Source organism: Drosophila mojavensis, unplaced genomic scaffold (genome assembly GCF_018153725.1).
Source record: "Drosophila mojavensis isolate 15081-1352.22 unplaced genomic scaffold, ASM1815372v1 contig_80, whole genome shotgun sequence".
Taxonomy (NCBI): domain Eukaryota; kingdom Metazoa; phylum Arthropoda; class Insecta; order Diptera; family Drosophilidae; genus Drosophila; species Drosophila mojavensis.
The window spans coordinates 337,686-361,298 of record NW_025318906.1 but is presented as its reverse complement, the minus strand read 5'-3'; the positions used below and the strand labels follow the sequence as shown (position 1 = coordinate 361,298).

At 42.5% G+C, this 23,613-nt stretch overlaps 2 protein-coding genes across 4 annotated transcripts; both read right to left on the bottom strand.

Moving 5' to 3' along the window:
- Positions 1-351: 351 nt before the first annotated feature.
- On the bottom strand, positions 352-13,862 carry LOC6578262. Its single transcript, XM_002004142.4, has 8 exons — positions 13,164-13,862; positions 11,385-11,589; positions 4,226-4,471; positions 2,195-4,091; positions 2,031-2,129; positions 1,726-1,975; positions 1,571-1,659; positions 352-1,482 (listed from the first exon to the last, which is right to left on the bottom strand). The coding sequence occupies exons 2-8, from the start codon at positions 11,548-11,550 to the stop codon at positions 1,254-1,256; spliced, it is 2,976 nt and encodes a 991-aa protein (XP_002004178.1). The 5' UTR covers positions 11,551-11,589; positions 13,164-13,862; the 3' UTR covers positions 352-1,253.
- Positions 13,863-18,561: 4,699 nt separating this feature from the next.
- Positions 18,562-23,568, bottom strand: LOC6578261 (putative phosphatidate phosphatase). 3 transcript variants are annotated; one of them, XM_015163032.3, is made up of 7 exons: positions 23,425-23,568; positions 21,931-22,069; positions 20,408-20,559; positions 20,130-20,351; positions 19,894-20,073; positions 18,922-19,098; positions 18,562-18,841 (listed from the first exon to the last, which is right to left on the bottom strand). In XM_015163032.3, exons 1-7 carry the CDS (start codon positions 23,566-23,568, stop codon positions 18,824-18,826), a joined length of 1,032 nt encoding a protein of 343 aa, XP_015018518.1. In that variant the 3' UTR covers positions 18,562-18,823. The 3 variants fall into 3 exon arrangements, with proteins under 3 accessions (XP_015018518.1, XP_015018517.1, XP_002004177.1); XM_015163031.3 differs by having other exon boundaries at positions 21,931-22,080; positions 23,425-23,514; XM_002004141.4 differs by lacking the exon at positions 23,425-23,568 and having other exon boundaries at positions 21,931-22,962.
- Positions 23,569-23,613: the final 45 nt, after the last annotated feature.

Below are 23,613 nucleotides of genomic sequence, written 5' to 3'. Positions count from 1 at the left end.
AATATATATCTTTATATATGTTTACAAAGAATGAATCTTATTTATGCACAAACTAAATCAATGTTTTAAGCCTCTTGATGTTTGATGTTAAATAAAAAAAAATAAAAAATAAAAAAAACCGAAGCAAAAACCATTTTTTTATATTAAGCTAACAGATTCTTGAGCAAGTGCTTAAAAGCCTCCGACTTCCGTTTGATGGTTGATGTTGATCCCTGTGTATCCTTACTGCAATACTCCGGTCATATTCGCTGACTCCTGCATAGATTTGCTGCTGGCTGCTTTCAATGAAGCATTTGGCTCTCAGACATAAATCCATTGCTAAGCTTGATAGGAATAAAAGTTAGACTCGAATGTTGTCTTAATGCATCTCTTGATTAAGTGTGTATAATACAATTTTACAAATTTATTTAATTAGGCATGTTTTATATAATCGTACAATTTCAATATGTTCTCTTTACAATTTAATATCATTTACTTAGATTGACTACGCTTGTTGTGTTAATAGGTTAAGAAGTTTTGATTATGCGGTTTGAGTTCGACTAAAATTATGTTGGATTAACGTGTTTCTGATTGCAAGTGCAAGTCAACAAATACAAAGTTCTCCGTTTTGATATGGCGACAAGGGTATTGAAAACCGTTACAAATCGTTAAAAGATAAAGGCTTTTCGATTTCACACACAGATATTGGTCCAACGTTTCTTATACATAGACTCGCCTCATCCGAATAAAAACACATCTAGCGTCGAATGTTAATTTGATTTAGATCGATTGGTTCGCTAGGTCTTCAATTAATATATATATAGTATAGTATAGTATAGTAACTGAATAACAAAAAATTGCTAAATAATCTGAATGCAACACAAATTCTAAATCATCTAACGATGAGAAGTGTGATTCGGCGTAACAATAAAAAGTTTCGTTTCTCCATTAATTAGTGAGCAAAATCAATAGATATGTATATATACATATATATAGATATATAGGTTGTTATATGTATGTTAACACAGTTGAAATAGGAGTAAATAATATACTATATAGCAAATATTGTTAATACAATGTTCAACATTTAGGCACAAATTATATTGCTTTTCAATTAGTTAGGGAAAATTATTGCATATTTTTTAAAAGAGTTAATCACTCCGTCTTTTACATCCAACTGGGGAGTCTCATCATCTTCATCATCATCATCATCAAAATAATACATATGTCTGTGTTTTATAATTAGGAATCATAATTTGTCGAAAAGCTCAAATTCAAGTTGAGGTCAAACGTTTCGGGGAATTGGTGTTCGCATTACTGTTGGCCAACACCGCCTCCTTGGCACGCTCGTGTTCGTCTTGAAAGAATATTTTGGTAATGACAACGTCGCCGGTACTCAGTGTCTGCGACTCGGCATCCACCAACTTAACGACTCGCTTATCGTTTCCCGATCTTAAAATAGGCGTGATGCTTCGTTCTCCATGGCAATTGCAGTTCTTCATGCTAAAAATTAAAATAAAAAGTTACATTATTTTGAAAGTCAAGGGTAACTCCAAAATCGGGCATTCCCGACCAGATTAGTGTCTCTTACTTTCTCGACTTCTCGCGAATGATTTGCAGATTCTCAGTTGTGGCAATACTGGAGCCCAATTGTTCTTGCATCGCATTGGAAGTGATAATCTAAGGGGAAGAGATTATGCTTTCAGTAAGAGGTCGATTATAAATTGAACTCTGAGTTGGACTTACTTGATCGCATGGCAATGTGGTTGCAGTCGTCAATATGGCCTCGAGTTTATCAATACGTGCTATTCGATCCATTGACTTGTTTTGCAATATTTCCTCTAGCATCTGCATCGATTCAGTCAAACTGGGCGGCTCCGAGCTGAAGCGTGGCGAGAAGGTGCCCGACAACGAATTATCCGATGGAACCGAGTCCAGACTTGGGAAGAAGTCATTCTCATTTGCCTCCGCCTCGTCCTCCGAATCACTTTGATCTCTGTAAAGAGCAAAATTAGAACTATCTCCAAAGAAACATATTAATTTCTACCAACTTGTTTGGATTGCCCGCAGATTCCATTTTCTCCAGCTTCTTGGCAACCTTGTAGTAGCCCTTGAGTCGCTCCTTCTCTTCCTCCGTCAAGTCCATGTAACTGCAATCGATTAATGTAAACTCAGATTGATTTCAATGGATTTAAGTGAGGCTCAGTGTACTCACCGTAACAGTCGTATCTCTCGGTTGGATAGTACAATACTTTTGCTGGTCTGGGCCAGCTTCTGCTTGAGATCTGAGACCTCGGTGCTGACCTTGCGCTGCTTCTTGCGTATCTTGACTTCGTTCGGCTTGATCTGCATGAGAATCTGCTCGGTGCACAGCTCAGAGAACAGCTGCCTGTTCTCCGGCTTGATTTGCTGGGCTAGGGTGCCGAAGAGCTGCTCGTGTATCAGCACGAGGACATCTCCGGCCGCATAGAGCATCATTTCACGGGTCAGCGGTCGCTTGGCCCAGAACTTCTGGTCGCGCCGGTAGATCTGCTTGAGCTGGTCCTTGATGGGATTGCAGGGCGCATTGTATTGCTCGCACAGCGAGTTCAACGATATATATTTGGCCTTGTACACCTGCTTGCCATTCTCCTGGTACTGCAGAATGGCGTGCGCCGCCTGCGTGTCGAAGACGTTGCGCAACAGAATGCCGAACTGCAGGTAGAGGTTGACGGCATCGTTCCGACAGTCGTGGATCACCTTGATCACCTGGTCATGCTCCAGCAGCGTCTTCAGGCCACCGTCGCTCACCATGGCCGGGCAGGACTGCACGTCGAAGAGGAAGGCCTCGCCACGTGCCGTGCCGATTTCGATCAGAGTGATCTCTCCCTTGATGCCCAGGTTGATGCCTTCACAGTCCAGGGAGATGGCTATGTTGTGCTCCTCATCTTTGGCCAGGTCCAGCAGCGCGTCGGTCACAAACGTTGAATGCTTCACGTTGGCTATAACTGTGGTGTTCTGCAGCACCTTGATCTTCCAGGTGTCGCCCACGAAATAACTCTGACTAGATGAGGCATTCGCTGCCGTTGCGGCTGCTCCTGTTGCTGATGCAGCTGCTGCTGTTGCTGCTCCTCCTGCTGCTGCTGTCGCTTTGGTGTTGCTGCCATGAACCGGGCTCGAGTGCGCATTCTGATTGGCCAGCGTTTGCTTGTCCTTCTCCAGATTCTCGGCCAGGGTGCGGATGACCAGAGTATTGATGCGCTGCTTCAGGGTTTGGTTCACGCTATTCAAACGCTCCGTTGGCGCCGATTGCTGCTGCTGTTGCTGCTGTTGCTGCTGCTGCTGCTGCTGCGTGGCGGCTCCTATGGGGCCGTAGCAGACAGTGGAGCTGGGATAGTTGTTCTCGCACAGATTCTCCAGCTTCAGCTCCGACATGGGCACGTAGCTGTCGAAGCCCGAGTTGGGCTCTGATTTGTTCTGACTCTGGCCAAAGCCGTTGCCGCCAGTCATGTTGGAGACGGGCGCATTCAGCTTAAAGTTGGGCGACGCTATGTTATTATTGTTATTATTATTATTGTTGTTATTGTTGTTGTTGTTGCTGTTCGCACTGCTGTAGCCGTTGCTGCGCAACGCCGGCGAGTGCAAGCGCTGTTGCACAGGACTCAGCGCCAGCTCGCCCTTGCGCGGATTCTGGTTGTTGTTGACCGAGTTGAACTGCTCCCGTGACCGAGCCTGCGCCTGCTGTATATAGGAATCGCTCAGCTTGGGCTTCTGCAGCAGCGTGACTAGATTCGCCTGGATGTGAAAGCAGTCGCCGAAGAGTTTCAGGAACGAGCTCAGGTCGCCGGGAGTCTTGAACATGCGCAGCCACTGATCCTGCGGAAAGTTCAGCGTGAGCAGGTGGAACAGCTGATCCACTAGCAGCGGGCCCTTCATCTCAATGCACTGCGCGAAAAAGTCGAGCATCTGCTGTGTGCCACGCGTGTCTATGTTTGACTGCGGCAAGTGCAGTCGATCCCTGGCTGGCAGATCCGTCATGTTCTCGCTGCCCACCAGCATCACGTAGTCGTCCACGACCTTGAACGTGTCCGTGTGCTTCGACAGGAAGTCTGTGAACTCCTTGATATGCTGACCTGTAAATGGCATGGAAAGAGTCTGGGTAAGTCTCACTATATATTAACTGTGTACGAGCTGGATTATATCTATATAGACTATATATTAACCCTAAGTATAAATCTTTGTCTGAGCTGAAGCTCAGTTCACTCACCGGATATGTGACGCACTTGCGGCGAGGCCTGCGACCGATGGCCCAGCAGACTGCGCACTGGCACCTCGGCGGCGGCGCCATACTGCAGCATTTTGTTCTTGAAGTAGTCTTTAGCCTCTTGGATGTAGTCGCGCTTGCCGCCGGCGTTGCCATCGTCGGAGCTGCTGTGCTGATAGGCATTCACCTGCACGTAGTCGCCGTCCACTAGAAATATCGATGGGTATTGGGCAAGAAATTTCTTCAGACCTGTCAAAAGAGAGGGAGAGAGAGAGAGAGACAAAGTTGTCAATTATAATTAGTATAAGCCATTAGTGAGAGTCTCTGCTCATCTATTTCTTAATGCGCTAATGCAGTAAAAGTGTTAACTTAATTAATTTGGCAGCGTCTTGCCATTCAATATGACGCCATATCTGTGGGTGTGTGAGTGTGAGTGTGAGTGTGAGTGAGCGTGTATCTATAGATGTGCTCTGCATTGCAGTTGGCTTATAGCTTGGCTTTAAGATGTGAATTGTATAAGTTTTCTGCTATCTCTGGCAGCTACATATGTCTTTCTTCCCATAATTAGCTTTATTGTAATCACTATATCAAATACATATATTTATGTATGCACATGTGTATGTTTGTGTGTGTGACTCTTTCTCTTTCTAGTTTGTAAAGTTGGCTAAAGTTTTGCCTTTATCGCATTTACAATTGTGTGAATGAAAACTCTAGCATTTTGCACAAAGTTGTTCGTTGTTCCCAGCAAACTATGAAAGTGCATTAGAAATGGATACGACTAGAAGTTACCCTATAGCAGCAGTATACATGCATATACATAAATAATTCTAAAATGTTTAGGTATATGCATAAATGCAAACGGAAGAATATCCTAACTCTAATACATAGAGACTTACAGTATTTCTCTAATACTCATACTCGTATACTTCTTATATTCTTATATTACTCGTGAAGGATATATAAACTCTTATACTCATACTCTAATACTCCACTGTCTAATCAGAAGCCTCTAGTATTCCAATTAGCTCACTCATATATTCTCTTCTTCAGTCCGAAGTACATTCGTATACTTCAAAGAGATGATTCAACTGTATGCAATAGCATGGAAATACAATAGTGGGTAATTCTTGACAATTTTCATATTCTCAAATTGTTTACAGTGTACAACTCCAGCCAAATGAAAAGTGAATGCACTCAGCCAAGCTGCGCGAGCTATTTTATTTGATAAATCAGGTCAGAGTTGCCTGACTGACTCGAGGCAAGCGACAGACACCCGCCCGTGCGTCCGTTAGTGGGTGGGCATACTGTACGAGGCAGGACGCGGCTGGGCGGGTGCCGCAGCCTATTGTGTGTGTAATATGACGTGACATGACAAACGCGCAGCTTTTGGATAGAGCACGGGCGAGGCCAAGAGGGGAAATTGTTTGTTTTCATTGTTGCGTGTCGAAGGGGAAGCAGCAGCAGCAGCAGCAGCAGCAGCAACAGCCTCTGCCTCGATTGTTGTCATTCGGAATTTGTAACAAGTTGTGCACAAGAAATTAATCAAATTTCAATTCGAATAATCAAAAGTGCAAAGAAATTGTTCAGCATTATATAAGGATTACCCAAGATTTGCTGAGAGTTACGCTTATCCCAGGGATTTCGACTGACAAATCTACAAAATCTATTCCCGAGTGCTCGACGGGCCACAAAACTGAAAAGTGGCCCGACCCGAGACTGAAAAGAAATATCGTGGCACATTATGTGTGTCCACTAAATGGGGGCCCGGCAACTGCTGCATAACTCAATTTTTTATGTCCGTTTCCACCTTCTGCATTACACAAATTGGAATTGAAATTTACAGTTCAAGTTGAAGTTCCGGACCGAAATGGGTGTACGAAGCAAAGCCAAATACATGAATATTTATCGCCTGCAATACAGATATTTCGATTGCTCTGAAGAGGACCTTGTAGACACTGTCATAAAAGTAGCAGCGAGGGCAGCTTGAAACCTTAAGGCAAGGGATTTCTGTCTATCTTTATCCTCTAGATTCTGATTGATAATATATCATTTAATAATTACAATGTCTCATCATAAATATCCTAATCTGTTTAAAACTTTACGAACATCCCTCGTGTATATATTCCTTAGACTCTGCCAAGCTAAATATTATGATGCAGAGGCAACAATATTTGTCTGTTTCCGCCAGCGACATTTCTTGGCTAAAATATATATGTATATGTGGCGAGGAGGCAGCAGGCAGGCACGCCCCTGAGGAACAGGTGGAGTGGGCGGCAGCAGGTGTCGGCGCTGGCACATTTAATGCGCACTCGCCCGCCTCACATTATTGGACACAAGAGTTTTTGTGGCCAATTTTCAAATGCAGCGAGCACATTTTCTATAAATATATATATAAACACACACACACACAAATATATACATGTACGTGTGTGTGTGTGTGAACATACTTTATGTTTGCTTATTGAAATGTAACCTTTACACCTTTAGCAAATTCAGCAGGTGTAGCCAAAAAGGGTTATGAGCACATAAATTCAAGATTTTATGTCTTCAAGTTGGGAAAGTGAAATTTAGCTGCTGGCCAAATGGATTTGATGTTGACTTGAAAGCCCATTTGGCTGATTGCGAACTGCTGCAAGTGCGACTTCATTATGAACCAATTAATTGAAACATTTGTTCCAATTCCCCCATATTAATAAATAGCAAATCGTGCTGCTAAATTTGTTGCTCGAGCCAAATAATCAATGTCGGCGACGCTGAAGCTCGCCCTTAGCCAACTCAACTTTGATTTCACATTCCACATTTCCATTTCCTTCCCTTCCCTTCCCCCAAGCTAAGAATAATAACAGGAAAAACCTTGCCAGCTGGCAGACGACAACTGCCGACACGCAATGCCAAAGAAGCAGGAGAGCAGAGCAGCAGGAGGCGAGCAGCCTGCTTGAGGATTCCAAATGGGCCAACCGACTGCTGTCGGCATAAAATCGTTAAATTTATGTTCAGTGTCGTCTACAAAGGGAAGCCAAAGTCAAAAAGCCGAAAATGTTAAAGGGCTACAGCGAAACATGGATGCGGTCCATCGATCATTGAACAGCCAGCCAAAATCAACAAGCACAAGCAATTTCCCAGAGTACGGAAGAGTAGCAGAAGCTTTTCATACCCTGCACACATATGACAGATGGCTGAATTGGGTATATTGGTTTTAGGAGTCAAAAGGAGGATTTCCGTATTAATGTTCCAGATTATAGGCAGATATGGATGTTCAATAGAGAGTGCTACGAGCCTTTAGCTCACCTTCTATATTTTTTTCAAACCACCCTCGCCTTCCCAATCTATGTGTTTAGTTAACTCAATTGACGAATAAGTTGGCAATCGATTACGCAAAAAATAACAAAAACATGTCTTGGAGACCTCCATCGATAGCCCCGCTAATATATAAATGGAATATGTTTGTGTGCAACTATTTGACAAAACATCGACAACAGCCAGAGACAGAGACAGCGCCACAGCCACATCGGCTAACAGCCAATAGTTAATGGCCTGGTCAAGTTTGGTCAAATGATTCGCGCGAATTGCATGCAAAACTTGTTTTTGTTGCCCGCTCACAACGTGAGCGTGTGGGGTATATAAGCATTTTACTATTATTTAGTCCATCTAGAGACATTGTAGAGCTAAAACCTCTACAGATGGACCCATTAATTATGTTCCACCCAGCAATTTTTAATTAAATGTGCCAGTGAACGAGTATTGCGCAGTCAGCTACTACCCATTGGAACGTTCTTTCTTGTTTAGGAGTTTGGGTTTCGCTTGTCAAATTAGCAGTGGAATTTTGGTAACTGTTTGTTATGCCATTATCACATATTAGTTAATAGCTTTTAAGCTGAGAAATTATTGTAGAAATTAAGCGTTTGGTGCTTTCTAACAGCTTCTCAATGTTTCAATGTTTCAATGTCGGCACAAAAATTGCTTGTGACATTAATTTTGTAAATGTTTTCTTGTTTGGCTCTTTTAAACCCTCATCAACCACTAGGGAATATAGACACACACACACAGAGAGATGAAAAGAGAGAGAGAGAGTGGGAGAGAAAGGAAAAGAGAGCTTTGCAAAACTAAACTTATGCATTATTGAAGCAACAAATGGGCACATATCTCTCTCTCTCTCTCTCTCGCGCGCTCTTTTTCGCTTACCCTCACACTCTCTCTGTCTCGCTAGAATAGTGTATGCTATAATATTTGAAATTCAATTGAACATTTCTGTCACGTAATCGACACTTTTTCTATTGCAAACCAAACAAGAAAAGCAAATTTACCCACATCATCATCAAATGGAATCCGCCTCGACATCGACTTCGGGTTTAAGCCAAGCATTATGAAAATATCAAAGGTATAGAGAGTTGGCCCTTAACGGCTTACTAGTGGAATAAGCAGGCAAGAGAGTAAAAAAATCGTTGACAAGAAAAGGTGCCGCACATAAAATATGTTTATAGGAGTGTTTCTATCTAGTTTGTCGGGCTTACTTTTTGGGCATACAAAATGCGCTTTAAGCTTTTTGTTTGTTTGGTAATGGATCCAAAGTAAGCTAGAGAACGGTTACTAAAGACATAATGGGAATGTAGCTTAAGGTTGAGTAGATACGCCTCCGTTTCGTTGTATTGTTACCATAGAACATGAATATATTCGAAAACAATTTTAACTCATAGAGTTTTCAATTACAGCAGGCGTAAGACCTACTCAAATACACGTACAAGTACATGTATGTGTGAGCTCATTTTGAATAAATTATATTAAGAGCTCATCAACAAATATCCTATGCAAAAAGCATCATGCGAAAATTAAAATGAGAGATCCTTCAGCTATTGTGCAATTGTGTCGAATCGGAGAACAGAAATGTGAGGTAAACACATATTCCCACATACACATAAATAAAATGTGAAAACGGGAGAAATGAGCGTAAGCAACAAAATTGTATGGTGTAGAGAGACGAGGAAGCCAAAATAGGCTAGATGAGTGACGAGTGACGCCATCTCGCTCGATCGCACCAGCCGATTGTTTGATTGGAGCGCAAGAGAGTAAAGGATACGAGCAGAGAGTGTAATGGCATGGAATCGGCTCTGCTGCACGATTGCCATCAATTGTCTATGCGTGGGACAAGTGAAGACTGAGGGCGAGGCCATCTCGCTCGGTCGCACTAGACACTTGCTCTCTTGAGAGAACAAAGGGTGGGGGCAATACTGCGTAAATAGTCTATGCGTGGGACAAGTGCAGAAAGAGTGAGAGAGCAGAGGACTCAAGCGTAGAGTGGGATAGATTCAGCTGCATTAGTTGTCCGTGTTGTACTTTATGTGCATGTGTTTGCATGGTTAGTAGATATTATCTTAGCAACTCTGTGTCGGCCTTTGTCTTATGCGTTTTGCACTTGCAAACAGTTTAAAGCTGTATTCAAAGCGAAACACTGTTTCAAGTTTAAAAGACATATGTATTTTAAAATGCGATAATGATGAATGCATTTGTTGCACTTAGCTTATGAGTGCAATTAATGCAGCCACAAGGTGTGAACAAATAAAATGTGTTGCGAGTGAAAATAATTAGCAAGGCATGCCAAAGTAAACAGCTCCACAACTCAACTATGAAAATACCACAATAAACAACAATAACTAACAAATTGTTTTTGTACAAATTGAGAAAGAACTTGACTAACCTGACTAAACGATGGCACTCCCTCAGCCTTAAGTGATTAATATCCCCCACTTCCTGCACAAATCACCTAGGAGACAGCATCTAATAATACGCTAATGAATTTTCGGGAAGACTTTTTTAATAGGCGTCCCGAGAAATCGAAGAAAGTGCATTGCACTGCCCTCCAGTAGATGTCTATTTATAAGACTTTTTACTTTTTGAAGAGTTGTTCTATTTTTATAACACACAAACATCGCGATGATAATGTGTGTGTGAATGTGTTGAGTTGTTTCCTTCATTATACTCGCTCATTGATTGTGATGGAGTATATCAAACACTGATCGAGATTTGGTATACTTGGCTTAACAAATCTGTAAAACTATATATTTAACAGTTTGAGAGCTTCATAGCTCTTAGTTTCCGGTGCAGATGAACCCATCAGCTTTGATGATCAGCTGAAATGATCAGAGCTTCTAATTAAATTAATGAACTTTTGTACTCAGGGCGGGTATTGTGCAGTCAGTAGCATTGGACTGCAACTGTTTGAATAGTACTTTGCTGTCAAAGAGCGGACGTCGATGTCGAGTGCTTTCGTAAACAAAAAGTAGCGCGTCTTAAGTTCCAAAACGGAACAGCAACAACAATAACAACAACAACGTGAATAAGAAAAGCACGTGTAATATCGATTGAGTTAAAACAAAAAGAAAAACCCTGAAAAACTAAAGCTAGCTCGAGGTTTAATACCCAACACAATGTAAATAAAGGGTATAGTTGACTTGATAGTGAAAAATAAGTAAAGTTAAATAAAATTAAAATAATATTATTAACACTTTGAGAGTATTATAAAACTTGGCAAAACCGGCATCTTGTTTGCCCCCTTGCAATCATACGGGGTATGTTTATGCTACATATAGACATATCATACCATATAGGGAAATCTACAAAAACAGGATAAATAATAAACCGTTGTTAAAGCTATTAAAAATAAGTTAATACATGATATCTTTTAACTGTGCAGACTCCATTGGAAACGATTTTCGCTTGCGGTTTTTAACAGCAGCTTTAATTGCTGGGCTAAAACTGGCGGCGACTGGATTGCTGCCTGACATTGATGAAATGTGCACTTGGACAAGTGAAGCACTTAAGAGATAACAACACAAACAACAACAACAGCCACAACAATAGCAGCAACAATAACAAGAAACAGACATTGAACCCGCATAGACACAGGTGCACAAATATGTTTAGTATTCGATGCCAACTGGTTTCTGGTTTCAGCTGTTTGCCCAGGAAAATTTACTCAAATATCTGCCTCAATGGACGTTACAGGTCTATCAGCAGAGAAGGTCAACAGCGAAAATGAATAGCTGATTCTAATATATGTAGGAATTCTCAACGGATGTTACCCGAGGATTTCGGCACTTGATAAGAGAACTAACTAATATACTTTCTATTCACTGCTTGGGCGGGTATGATTTGCATTGAAACTTACCTGATTGACTGCCGCCGGCGATTTGTCGCATTTCCTTGGTGAATTCCTTGTTGCCAAACTGGCAGGATAAATCGTGAACGGTGCGCGGCTCGCCTTTGTCCAGCAGACGCTCCAGGAAGAACAGCAGCGTCATGTTGCGAGCCATTTCGTATTCCATGGACTCCATTATTGTGTGTGTTTTTGTTGTTGCTTAATCTTCCTTTAACTGAAATAGACAACAATAGAATGATTTAAATACTAGAGCAATGAAGGAAGGGAGCGTAGCAGAGCCAGAGCAACGGCTTAGTTGCTTTTATTTATTTAATACACTTTTCCGCTTTTCTACTTTTCCACTTTATGTTATCGCATTCTTTCTGCCTTATTCTCTTACATTTCTATTTGTATCTCTGGCTCATCTGCGGCTGCTGGCTTGAGTTGCAGTCGTAAACTCAACTTGCACGTCGGCTTTATGGCTTAAATAATTGAAAAGCCGCTACGTAAATTTAGCTTGTCTAGCTGTGTGTTTGTGCCTGTTTATATGTGTGTGTGCTTTGTGAAATTATCCTTGCGCATATCCTTGCGACGCGCACGAATGTCGAAAAACGACTGAGAGCCGCAGCTCTGTTGCATGTAAATGTTAATGTTAACTAACAGCGGCTTCCGCACGCTACTTAACATTTATTGCCATTAGCTTAAATCTATTAAATATTTATTGCAAAAGGTACGTTTTTAAATTTACGATATTTGTTCGAATTTTGTTCACACACAAACGCGTAATCAGTTTTGCCTGGCTTTTAGCTTAACATTCAACGCCTGTTAAAAGATAAACAAATCTGAATCGAACAGCTGTTATTGCGGCAGGAAACACGGCGAATTCAGATTGAGTTGTTTTCATTTGATGACTTGCCGCTGTTTATTGGCTGAGTAAGGAGGAGAGAACAGGGCGAATTTATTGTTGTTCTGCTGGAGTCGGTTTTGTTGAATGCTTTGGCGGTTGGCGTGTGAAAAACAGGTGATTGACACAGAAAATGTGGACAAGCTACGGAAATAACAAAGCGACTCAGTCTGCAGTTTGTTTATTGAAATTAGCTCAATGCGTATGTATGTTTTTGTGTGTGCGAGCGTGTATGTGCCTCAGTGTGCTGTGTAGTGATAACCAAACCCGTTGACAACGGCCATCTAATACAAAATGTATTGAGAACAGGAACGGCAACACAAAAACAAAAAATTCATTCTCAAACGAACATTCCAAAGCGGCGGCATTCATTTATTAGCGACAACATACGTATGAGTCTGTATGTGTGTTCTTATGTGTCTATGGTGAGCAGCGGCTTTTAGCAACTGTATTGGTAGACAAACAAGAAACTTCAGGCAGACCGATAAAAATTTCTTATTAGACCCACTGTTAGCACTCTTGCCATTTCTTCAGTGGGAAAGAGACACATATATTTAGAAACAAGTGCAAAACGATGATGACTGTTAAAAGTGTAGAAAGGTAAAAACAATAAAAAAGAGAGCAGTGAGGGCAGTGAGAAATGATAAAAAGAAAATACCATACGAAATATGAACACTCATACATATATATTTAGCAATACGCGGCAGAGAAAACGCGCAAAAACTTTTACATAGTATGCAAAGCAAAAAGCAAAAACAATGTCAATGAGAGATGCACACACTTATGCATGTGTTGTGTGCGTGTGTGTGAGTATGCTGCTCATATATTCATGCATGTATGTCTGTATGTTTGTGCGTTTGTATGTAAAAGCAAAAGTGAAAAATGTGAGTTATGTGTATAATTACCTGGCTTATTGTCGTATTTGCTTAAGTGAACTTTGTGGACTATATTTAAAATACACTTGTTTCAATTAGCAACTTGCTGTTTCTGCTGTTGATTTTGGTGTTGTTGTAAAGGAGATCGCGCACACACACATACAGAGCGTGACCGACTCTCTTTTTCTTTCTACCTCACACTCCTTCCTCTATCTTTATCACATACAAAAACGCGATACTGATCCTCGCGTTGGGGATTTATGCAGTTGTTTTTGTTTTTATCAGCACTTTTTGTCACTCACTGAGAGACTGAGCTCCTTAATTGAATTATGTGCATACGCTTAGCATTTTTCGGCGTAGTTATCTTATTGGATTCCAAGCATACAGCTCACTCACAACTTGTTGTTGCCTACGTACGCGCTTGTGTGTTCGTGCTCAAACTGGCAGGTAAAGAACAGTCTCTGTGTGTGTGCGCGCGTCGCTGTGTATGTTGGTAAGGCACTTTGATTGAGTAGTAAAAAGCAAGTTGAAAACCACTTGTTGCACTAATTTTTATCACCCACAACAGCTGTGCGCAGCTGGCACAAGAACGCTAACAATTCCACAGCGTATTTTAAGCAAAAAAACACACGTTTTCGTATGTTCAAACGGCACAATTTGGTGTACGGAGGTTTTTGGAGCGATGATGACAACGCGAACGCGACTTCAGGTGTGCCTTCGATTACGATACCGATTGTCGACACCGATTGGCCGCTGTGTGAATGGCAATAACAGCTGTGGTAGATCTGTTAAGATAGATGTGGCCAGCGGCTGTATGTTAACAGTGCCGAATTGAGTTAACAGTCAGCTAATACGAAATTTATTAACAGATTGGCGCGCAGTTTAAATGCAATAGTGGCGTGTACATTAGTGTGACCATCAAGTGTATGCTAAGAGTGCCAAGCTGAGTGAACAGCTACTAGAGTAGCGCGCAATTCGAATTTCATACTGTTAATATGATTAGTACGTCCTAATGCACATCAATAGCGGCAATTATGAATCATTCAAATTGATGGGCCAATCGCTGTTAGTATTCATGCAGAATTTTAGTAATCGTCAATTGCAACAATGTGAAACATTGATCACACCTTCTGCATGACATTTCCACACATGTTTGCTTATGGACTGATATATAAATCCCACGTTACTACATCGAGGAAAGGCAACTCACGCACTCTAGCCATAAATTGCAAATGCAAATGCGACACGCGTCGCCAATATTCGACGCAGATTGACAAGCTACAATATGCTGATCGGTCACCTGGCTAATTGGTCATATGCAAAATGCCCGATGCCCGATATTGAAGAAACGTTGTAGCCCGCAGGCCAGTGACAATTTTTCTGACACCACTCTACAGGTTAAGGCTCCCTGTCTCTCTCTCTCTCTCTCCCTCTGTCTGTCTCTTGACGGGGTGTTAGGTGTACATGGCGCCGTCTCTGCTACTCCAGCTGATGTCGGACATAATTGAACGCATCCGTTGCTCAACTTGTTGCCGCTAATTAAAGTTGATCGACGGGTGGGTTGGCAGGGGGACGTATAGGAGAAGGGGGTCAAAGCACACACTTAATGTAAACATTTATAACTGCTGCGTTTATTCAATTAAAAACGCACTGATTTGGCTCGTCGGCTGCGCTCCTCAACAAATTGCAGCCTTGTTGTAAATAGCGTGAAGGAATTTTCATGCACTTAACAAAATGTGCAATTATATACACTTATATATAAACTCATGTTGTTGGCCATAAGCTAATGCATCTGTTGTTCCGCATGATGCGCAATTTATGAACTTTTCAGCTGGGATTAGCCTCAGCGACTGGACAAACTCATCTCTGGCACCTTGCCCCCCACTGAAGCCAAGACAAGCTTGCAGCATGCGGAATCTGTAAACACAATCAAAGTAAATGTTCCCTCCTTCATCATTATTGCGGAAAACCAGCGAGACGTTTTTCTTCAATTCGATTGACGCCAGAGATCGTCTCGGAGCGAGAGTGGGAAGGAGAGAAACAGAGAGAGATAGATATTTGTTATGAAAATATATTTAAAATATAATATTTTCGATATTCACTTTTCTGTATGCCAAGTCCGTGAAACAATATAGACATACATATGTAAATATAGTGCAAAATAAACTTAGTCACATTTTAAGCAAAGCTAAGATAAATACACATTGAGCGAAAGATACTCGAGCGTCTATTCAGAGAGTATTCACATGCTCTGAGCTAAGACCTTGAGTTGGGAGCAGGAAGGAGGGAGAGTAGGGTGAGTCGGAAGAGCAAGCCAAGGCGGGAAGGTCCTCCACCTCTAGGCCAGCCTGCTGCAAGGCAGGGCGAGAAATGCCAAAGGAGGCGCTGGCAGCCTGCTGCGAGGTGTGTTTTATGCGCTGTGCGTCACGGGTTGTCGACGGAGGGCGAAGGGGTGGCCGGTAAGGTTTGTCTCTTATTTATGTGACACATTCCGAGTTGACAACAATTGTTAACTGAACGTGACGGTGACGAAGACGAAGACGGCGAAGAGGAACCGTGCAAAAAGATGCATTCAATTGGAAAGTAACTCGGAATGGCGCAGGGTCTAGGCAGACCGGTTCGAAGGGAACTAAATGCAAATCGAGGCGTTGCTCGACAGTGTTCAAATGCGTTAACTATCAAGTCTGTGTCTATCTTAGTCTTTAAGCCAAATCTCTGTCTGCAGATTTATGTGGCCGCCTCGCCTCTGCCGGCAGGAAACTTCATTGCGAAACCACTTTTGCCGGTTTGCCTTTGGAGGCAGGGCCAAGTCTTATCTCAAAAGCTCTGCACCAAGATTTATAGATCTCTTGCTTAGCCACTGGGCCCAAATGGGGCATAAATTATGCGCGTATCTAAAAATTGACTATAGCTCATTAATAAGCGTTTAGTGCCAACGTAAATTGCACCGCTGCCCACTAATTGCTCAACGACAATAAATAAGAACAACACACGTAGGTGCAGGACAACCCGGCCAGGAGTCTGAGCCGAGGTGCCTGAGGTGCCCGAAGTGACCGCGCCGCCCGACCACCTATTGCGTCTGCTGGCCCACAAGGCGACAGGAGTACGTGCAAGACAAAGGCCAAGCACAGAGACTCCCATTGAGCAAGTTGAGAGTGCGACAAGTAGAGAGTGCACGACTGGGAAATACCCTGAATGCTGTTCCTTGCCATGACTTGAGCAATCGTGGAGGGAAGGGGGGCTATTTCAATCTGAATGTCTTTCTACTGAAGAAGAAGCGAATAGACAAGGATATTTAACTGGAGGCAGCTATCGATGCTGATCAAGGAAGTTATGATATCAATCCATTTCACTTGATGCATACCATATGCCCTCGCCTTATTGCAATACTTGTAGGGTATGAAATAGGAAAACTGAAAACCCACGCAAGCTGTCCCACGTTTTGCCTTAACGATCTTATGACTGTGCAGATTTTCTATTCGTTACGTTTTTGCACGTGGTAAAAATTTAACGCTTTTCGCAATGGACACGGCTCTGGCATGAATTGTGGCCTTGCCTAGCGGCGACTCGCAAATACCAAACTCGGCTAGAGCCAGTAGAACAGAGCGCAGTATGCATGAATACGAAATACCCTTACCATGAATTTGCCTGTCTGTGAAAGGGGGAAATGTAGAACATAATACTAGAAATCTATGAAAAGAGATCTACAATTTCATCCGCGCATACATGGCTATAATTTACCAGCAGTATGGAAGTAGGACTACATTAATCAGGTAATTAAAATGTAAGGAATAAAAGGACTGATCAAGCTGATCATGCTGATCCACCCCGCTGCGCGTGTGATGCCAGGAAGGGCATATATCCGCTGCATTACGATTGCTACAGTATGTGAGGCAGATCCTACCCCAAATGCAATTTTGCACACTTTTCGCTATAAACAAGACTTGTTGTTGTTGTTGTTATTGTTGTTGCTTTACCTTTGTAATCTGTAATTTTCATGGTAAAATTAATGTTACGCTCGAAAGTGAAGCAAACTGAATCGAACTAAACTGAGCCGCGTTGAGCTGAAATTGCCAGTCAATTTAACACCCAACTCGGAGCACCAAATGGAGGCAGCCTCACGCCCTCTGGCATTTTGTCATATTCTAAAAGTTTTCAGCTCTCTCTCTCTCCCTCTCGCTGTCTATCTCTCTTCTTCAACACGATTCGGCTATAGAGCTGATAGCGTCGATAGATTTCAACATAAAACTTGAAGCAATTGAGGCAACACGAAAGTCCAATTGAAAAGCGCCTTAGTAAAATGTGGAAAATTCGGAAAATGGGGGAAAGCAATGCAATGCTTGACGATAAAAGCGATATTAAAAATTGTGTTAATTGCCAAAAGACTCGCCCCGAACATTGGGAACCGTTCTTCCAGCCAACCACTCGAGCGTATCAAATGTCGTAGGGGCGCAGCAAGACTCAGCTCGATGACAAGCAAAAGAAGAAGACGCTCATGTCGAGTGCTAGTGACTGCAGCATACTCGTTCGCTCTGAAAGGGCTTGCTAGAATGGGCTGCTCAGCTATGATCAAGAGATCAGGGGTGTAGAGGAGATCTGAGCCACATTTTGAGTCTAGTCGAAGCTGCAATCAGGCCTCAAGTTATGCCATGTAAATTGGGAAGATCTAGTGAAGCACAATCCAAATATACCTGTTTTCCCTTTTGAGCGAGCATGAAAGCATTTCCACTGACATTTTACAGGCGCATCAATCTCACAGCTTTTGGCTAAGTGCTGATAGCAGAGGCTATCAAATAAGACGTCTGTCCCATCCCGTGCTCTTCCTCCCGGCTGCCGGGTGAGTGATGGGCTTCATGTTAACCGCAGCCCATTTTCCGTCTGCATCTCATTGAGCGCGTGTCGAGTGTGCGCGAATGGCAGTAAATTCGATTAATATGCTAATTGCAGCTGGCCACGAACCCAGCCAATTGGCCGACTGAACTGAGCTGCAGCCAATGCTAATTGTTAACCTGGCTAACTGGCTACCTGACTGACTGTCTGCCTCTCTGCACATAACTCAATTCTTTATCTGGCGCTAAAAGCAATTAAAGTCAACTTCAATCATTCGGCTAACGGCAACTGCAAAACGTTTTCTGTCCACTGGCCGCTGGCCACTAGGCAGTGCCCACTATGCAGTGGAGCTGTGTGGTTGGAGGCTGCCTCAGTCTCGAGCTTGTCGTAAGAGGCGACTAATAGAGACACCTCCTGTGCTCCTAGAGTAGAATAAAGAGAAGGCCAATACTTAGATCAATTACCTTACCCTTTAAGCACTGAAAATAGAGCTCTGATGATTTTGAGCATATTTATGTAGCAGGCACAAGTAGGAGGCTTAAGGAGAAGAACATCGATACCCAGCGAAGCCAATACACAAATTAAAATTCGAGCTCAATTCGTTTTTGACATACACTATTAAAATTTTATTAAGTAAAAATATAGATAAAACACACCTACACATAGGAATAGAGACACTGTACATTGTACATAAGTAGCACATACATAAATAAATATATGTAGACATATGCGCCATATTCGCAGATACAGTTATAAATAAAGTTGTACGCAGACGTAAAACGATCCTTGCTATCCTTGCACGTCAATTTTGAAAGCCAAATATTGATTAAGACTTAAGAACTCGGTTCGATTTGGCCAACCTACCAAAATGTCGATGTCTGCAGCAGATAAAATATATAAGTATATTTGTAAAGTGAGAGAGAGAGAGAGAGAGAGCGTATATTAGTTAATAACTTACCACTAGGAAAGCATAGACAATGCCGATGGAGCTGCCGGCTAACACATCGGACCAGTGGTGCTTGAAGTCGGAGACACGCGTCAGGGCCGTGTACCAGGCGAACATTACCAAGAGGAACTGCAACAGGTGTCGCAGCATTCGAAAGCGCGAACATTTCATGCGGCGCTGCAAGTAGATCTAAGAGGAAGCAGCAGCAATTCAATAAGGCATCTCAGTCAAAGGCGTGAATACATATACATACAAGCATAAGTAGGTATGTGGGTGTGTGTGCTTTTAATTGCAATATTCGCTCTCAGCAGTAAGGAAAGAGTCACTCTCAACAGTAAGAGAGAGTAAAAATTGCAGTGGTTTGTATGCGCTGTGTTGAAAAACAGACATTGAGAGAGATTTTCTAAGGGAGCAGTTGAGATAGCAAGAGGCCATCTCGCTCGCTCGCACGAACGAAAACCTGCGACTGTTAGACCTCATTTGGCAAGGCAAATCCTTTGACTACCTCACAATATTCTCTTCGCTCAGCAGGAAACAAATGGGAAATAGAGAGAGTAGGAATTGCAGTTATTAAACTGCTGTCTATACCATCTAATAATAATTATAAATAATAATGTACATGAGCTATTTAACATATCAACATTAAGCCGTAGCCTTAACTCACAGTCGTTCTCTTCGTCAGTCTGTTTGCCTAACAAATGCAAGGGATTTAGAAGAACTACAGAAGATCATTTGAGATGTCTACATGTATGCAGCAGCATTCTTTCGCTGCTTGCAGCGTCCCTTAAGCTCGGCTGTAGCGACCCCTACCTGGCATCGAAAGTCGCCCTATTAAAAGGGCAGCAGCTGTAGCATTATTCAGTCGTCCAGACCTGGGGGTCAGTCAGTCTGTCGTACAGTGAAGTAAAGTGAAGGAAGAGTGTGATCGTTTACACGAAATGTTTGTATGTGTGTATATTTGTATGTGTGTTTGTATATACGCACCACAATGTAGATCATGGAGAAGAAAGCAAAGCTCGAATGGCCACTGGGAAAAGAGAGATGCATGTTCTTCAGCTGCTTCGCACTTATGTCCTTAGCCGTACAGACGTAGTCCTCAATGTAGCGACCCTCATTGACGTAATCGTTGCAAGTGGTGCCATCGGGCAGCACAGGTTGACAGAGCTGAAATTGAAGAAGCGAGATTAGGCCGCCCTTAGAGACAAGCGTCTGCTGCTTACGGTGAAGAAATGAGGTCGCAGTCGTCCAATGGTATATTTGGCTATGTCCGTTGTCAGCTGCTCGATGCCCAGGCCAAAGAAGAAGGTGCTAATCATACGATAGCTGTCCACCACCCAGTGTGGCAGCTCCATGTGGCACAAAAAGTAGCCGCTGCTATACAGCTGGTTGTGGTGCGAAAACCTAGTCCAGTCTTGCGCCCTATAGAATTCAACCAGTAAAATCTGTGCAGTCCAACAATTAGAGGTGAGATATTTAATTTTAATTAGCGAGAATTTACCGTAGATATGGGCAGCACCACACACATCAGGTACAGCATCCAGTTCTGTATGGTGGACTCTTTATAAGGATGCCTCAAAGAGAGATCATTGCAGAAGAACCCGCGTGTATGCGGCTCACAGCACGAGGATAGGACAGCCATGGTTAAGCCGGCTGCAACAAGTACAATCAAAATATGAAATATATATAGAATAATTAATAAAATGCCATTTGAATCATTATTATTAATTATTACTACAATAAATTTAATGTAATATTCTACACGTTTAGACCTTAGACTCAAGAATATAATTGTCATTCACAGCATTATTTATAATGAACTATTTCTATAATGGCCCAAAAGAGTCTTAGCCGTGTTTTAGCTCTAATATGAGCAGCAGCACCTATAGATTTCTATATTCGAATTAGAGGGCGAAACCCGCGAATCTTAGCCAATCTGCAATGCGAGTGTTGTTCAAGGGTGGCCTAGATTATCATAGCCATCATCATTATCATTATCATTATCATCAGCGCTGGTGTATGGTGTCGGATTCTAGCTGACGCACTGGCTCATCGGTGCAAGGTCTGCTGATCATGCCTAAATTAGACCTCTGTAAACAAACACAGCCAAGTGCCACACAGTTCCAATTCAAAATCAAGCTGATGAATGATGATGTTTTCATATCATTGTTGCTTTCAATGTTGTTGTTGCTGTTGTTGCTGCTGGTATTTTCACAGCACTTTGTACAATAAATTCACCCCAGAAAAACATTTGCGTAAATTAAGTCAAATATAAATCAGACAACACTCGATGCGCGAATACTCATATATTTGGTCCATTATTGGGCATCTGTTGGAGGGCCCCCAGCATCAGAGATGCTTACTTATTTGAAAAAAAAAAAAAAAAAAAAAATGGCATTCCGAGTGTTATTATTAATTAAATGAATAAAAACCTAAACGTATAACAGTCGAGGCCTCCGATAACAATGATGGCACCAGCGGCGCCAAGAGGTGACCAGAGAGGGCAACGAATAAAGCATAGTCGAGCGACTGCTAAAAACTCAGATATGGCACATACTTCATATCATCATACTCTATGCAGACAGTAGACCCAGAGCGGAGCCATTCAATGGATGCACGCAGAGCCAGAGATCAATTGGTACAAAACGTGATAGCACATCGTAAAAGTAGAAGAGCAAATGATGAGATGACTCTGACTGCTCGTGCCAAATAAAATCAATACTTAAAAAGTCTATATATAAATATAAAATAATCGATCTAATCAGATGTCAGCTTACATGGTAAGGTGATAAACTCCCTAAGTGAAGGCAGACTATTTATATTTCAAGGGGCTTCAGAATCTGTTAACAGCGAAATCTGTCTGTAGCTTGGAATAGTAGTAGAAATAGCAAAATAGTAGTAGATAAAGTAGTAGAAGTGGAAATTCTAGCAGTAGAAGTAGAAGTGTCGTAGTACTAATAGAGTAAAACATATCGAGAGTCCGTTCTGCTACTCATGCCAAATCAAATTTGGATCAATACTCACCGCAGCCAAGCAGGCTAAAGTCCACTGCAATGCGCCCAAAGATATAAGCCGTGCCGCGCTCTTGCGGCTTGGAGTCAGCTTCTATCTGTCCGCGTGCTCCTCTTCCTGCGCCCGCTCCACCCCCCACGAACGGCGGCAGCTGTAAATCAACTTTTACATTGTTGCTAACATTATTATTGTTGTTGTGGTGCTGTTCCTGCGTGTGTTGGTGTTGGTGTTGGTTTTGTTGGGAGCTTGAAGTGGGCGTGGCTGCAGCAGTGACGGCTGCTATGATGCTCGCCGCTGTTGGCGAGGACGGCTCCTCGCTGCTGCTACTTTGGCTCTCGAAGCGCTGCAGCGGCGTCGTATCGCAGACACTAGAAGGCCGAAGGCTGCTCATGGTGTGGGCGTGGCTCTATTGCACCTTGCCGGCAATGTGTGTGGGCATCGTTATCAGCAGAGAGAAGGAGAGCCTCAAATAGTTGGGCAAACGCTAATGGACTCGCCTCGACTTCTATTTACTTTGGCTGAAACTGATTCAGGTATTGGGAAAGGCACGAACGTTGCCTTCCTGGCTTGGTGATAAGCGTCGGCGTTGCGCAAATGAGAAACGCGGCGATCGATAATGTAAAATAAACAAAAACTCTGACTTTTTTGGCCAGAGCCGTTTCACTTCGAAATTGCGAAATATTGCTTAAATACTGCTGGCAACGCACAAATAACGAACAGCTTTTCACTTATTGCTCTTTTTAATTGGTCTAAAATAATTTGCACTAGAGTAGAATTCGTTTTCATTTGCGACTCTACGTTCCCACTGCACTTCGTTAAGGTTGCTTAAATAGTCATAATTATTATGATGTTTACGTTATTGTTATTATATTCCGATATAATTTCTTTCTGCTTGCGCTTTCATTACGCGTTTTACTTTCGCATGCGCAGCGCCATCAATGACGAAGAATGCGCCGAGAATGCAGAGACGAAGATTTAACTGTTGCGATCGGGAATAAGAGCGACCGCAGCGCTCGACAGTGGCCAGAGAACTGAGCGCGTAGCGCAGCAACCCACCACCGACAACGGCACATTGTTCGAACTTCGAACACCTTTGAAGTGACGTTAGCTGCTCCGAGCGAGAGCCACCGAGAGCAGCTAAAACGCTCTCTTTCGAGCTATTACGAATAGTAACGTCGAGCTTAGGATATGAAGACAAGCTGAAGAGAACTCGCATGCTTCAGACTAAACAATTCGCACTGATATGCCAGTCCTTGGTTTTCGGCATGGAGAGCACGCGCTTTGGAAACAGAAATAGCTGTACAATTATCGCATGTATTGAAATTTGCTGGCTATTATTATGAAAATAGGAATTGATATAATATAACGGCGATCTGTCAACTTATGAATTATGCTGCTAGCAGCATGACCTCATTACACTTCTATTATTTTATGAAATTCCATTGATTTCCCCCTTTATAGCTTATATCTTATCTAAGCTTAGAATATGCATTTGCTTTGCCTTACCTGCTTAACGCGTGTGCGCACATTCCGTGTCTTTCTCACAAAGCTCGACGAGAGCATAGAACGTATTCTCTCGTTCTCTTCAATTATCTGGTTGTGTCGCTGCGTGTGACAAACACAAGGCGCGTTTGCTCTCTCTCCCCTCATAATGTTTTAGTTCAATTTATGCCGCGGTTGTGTTCGGTCGGGTCG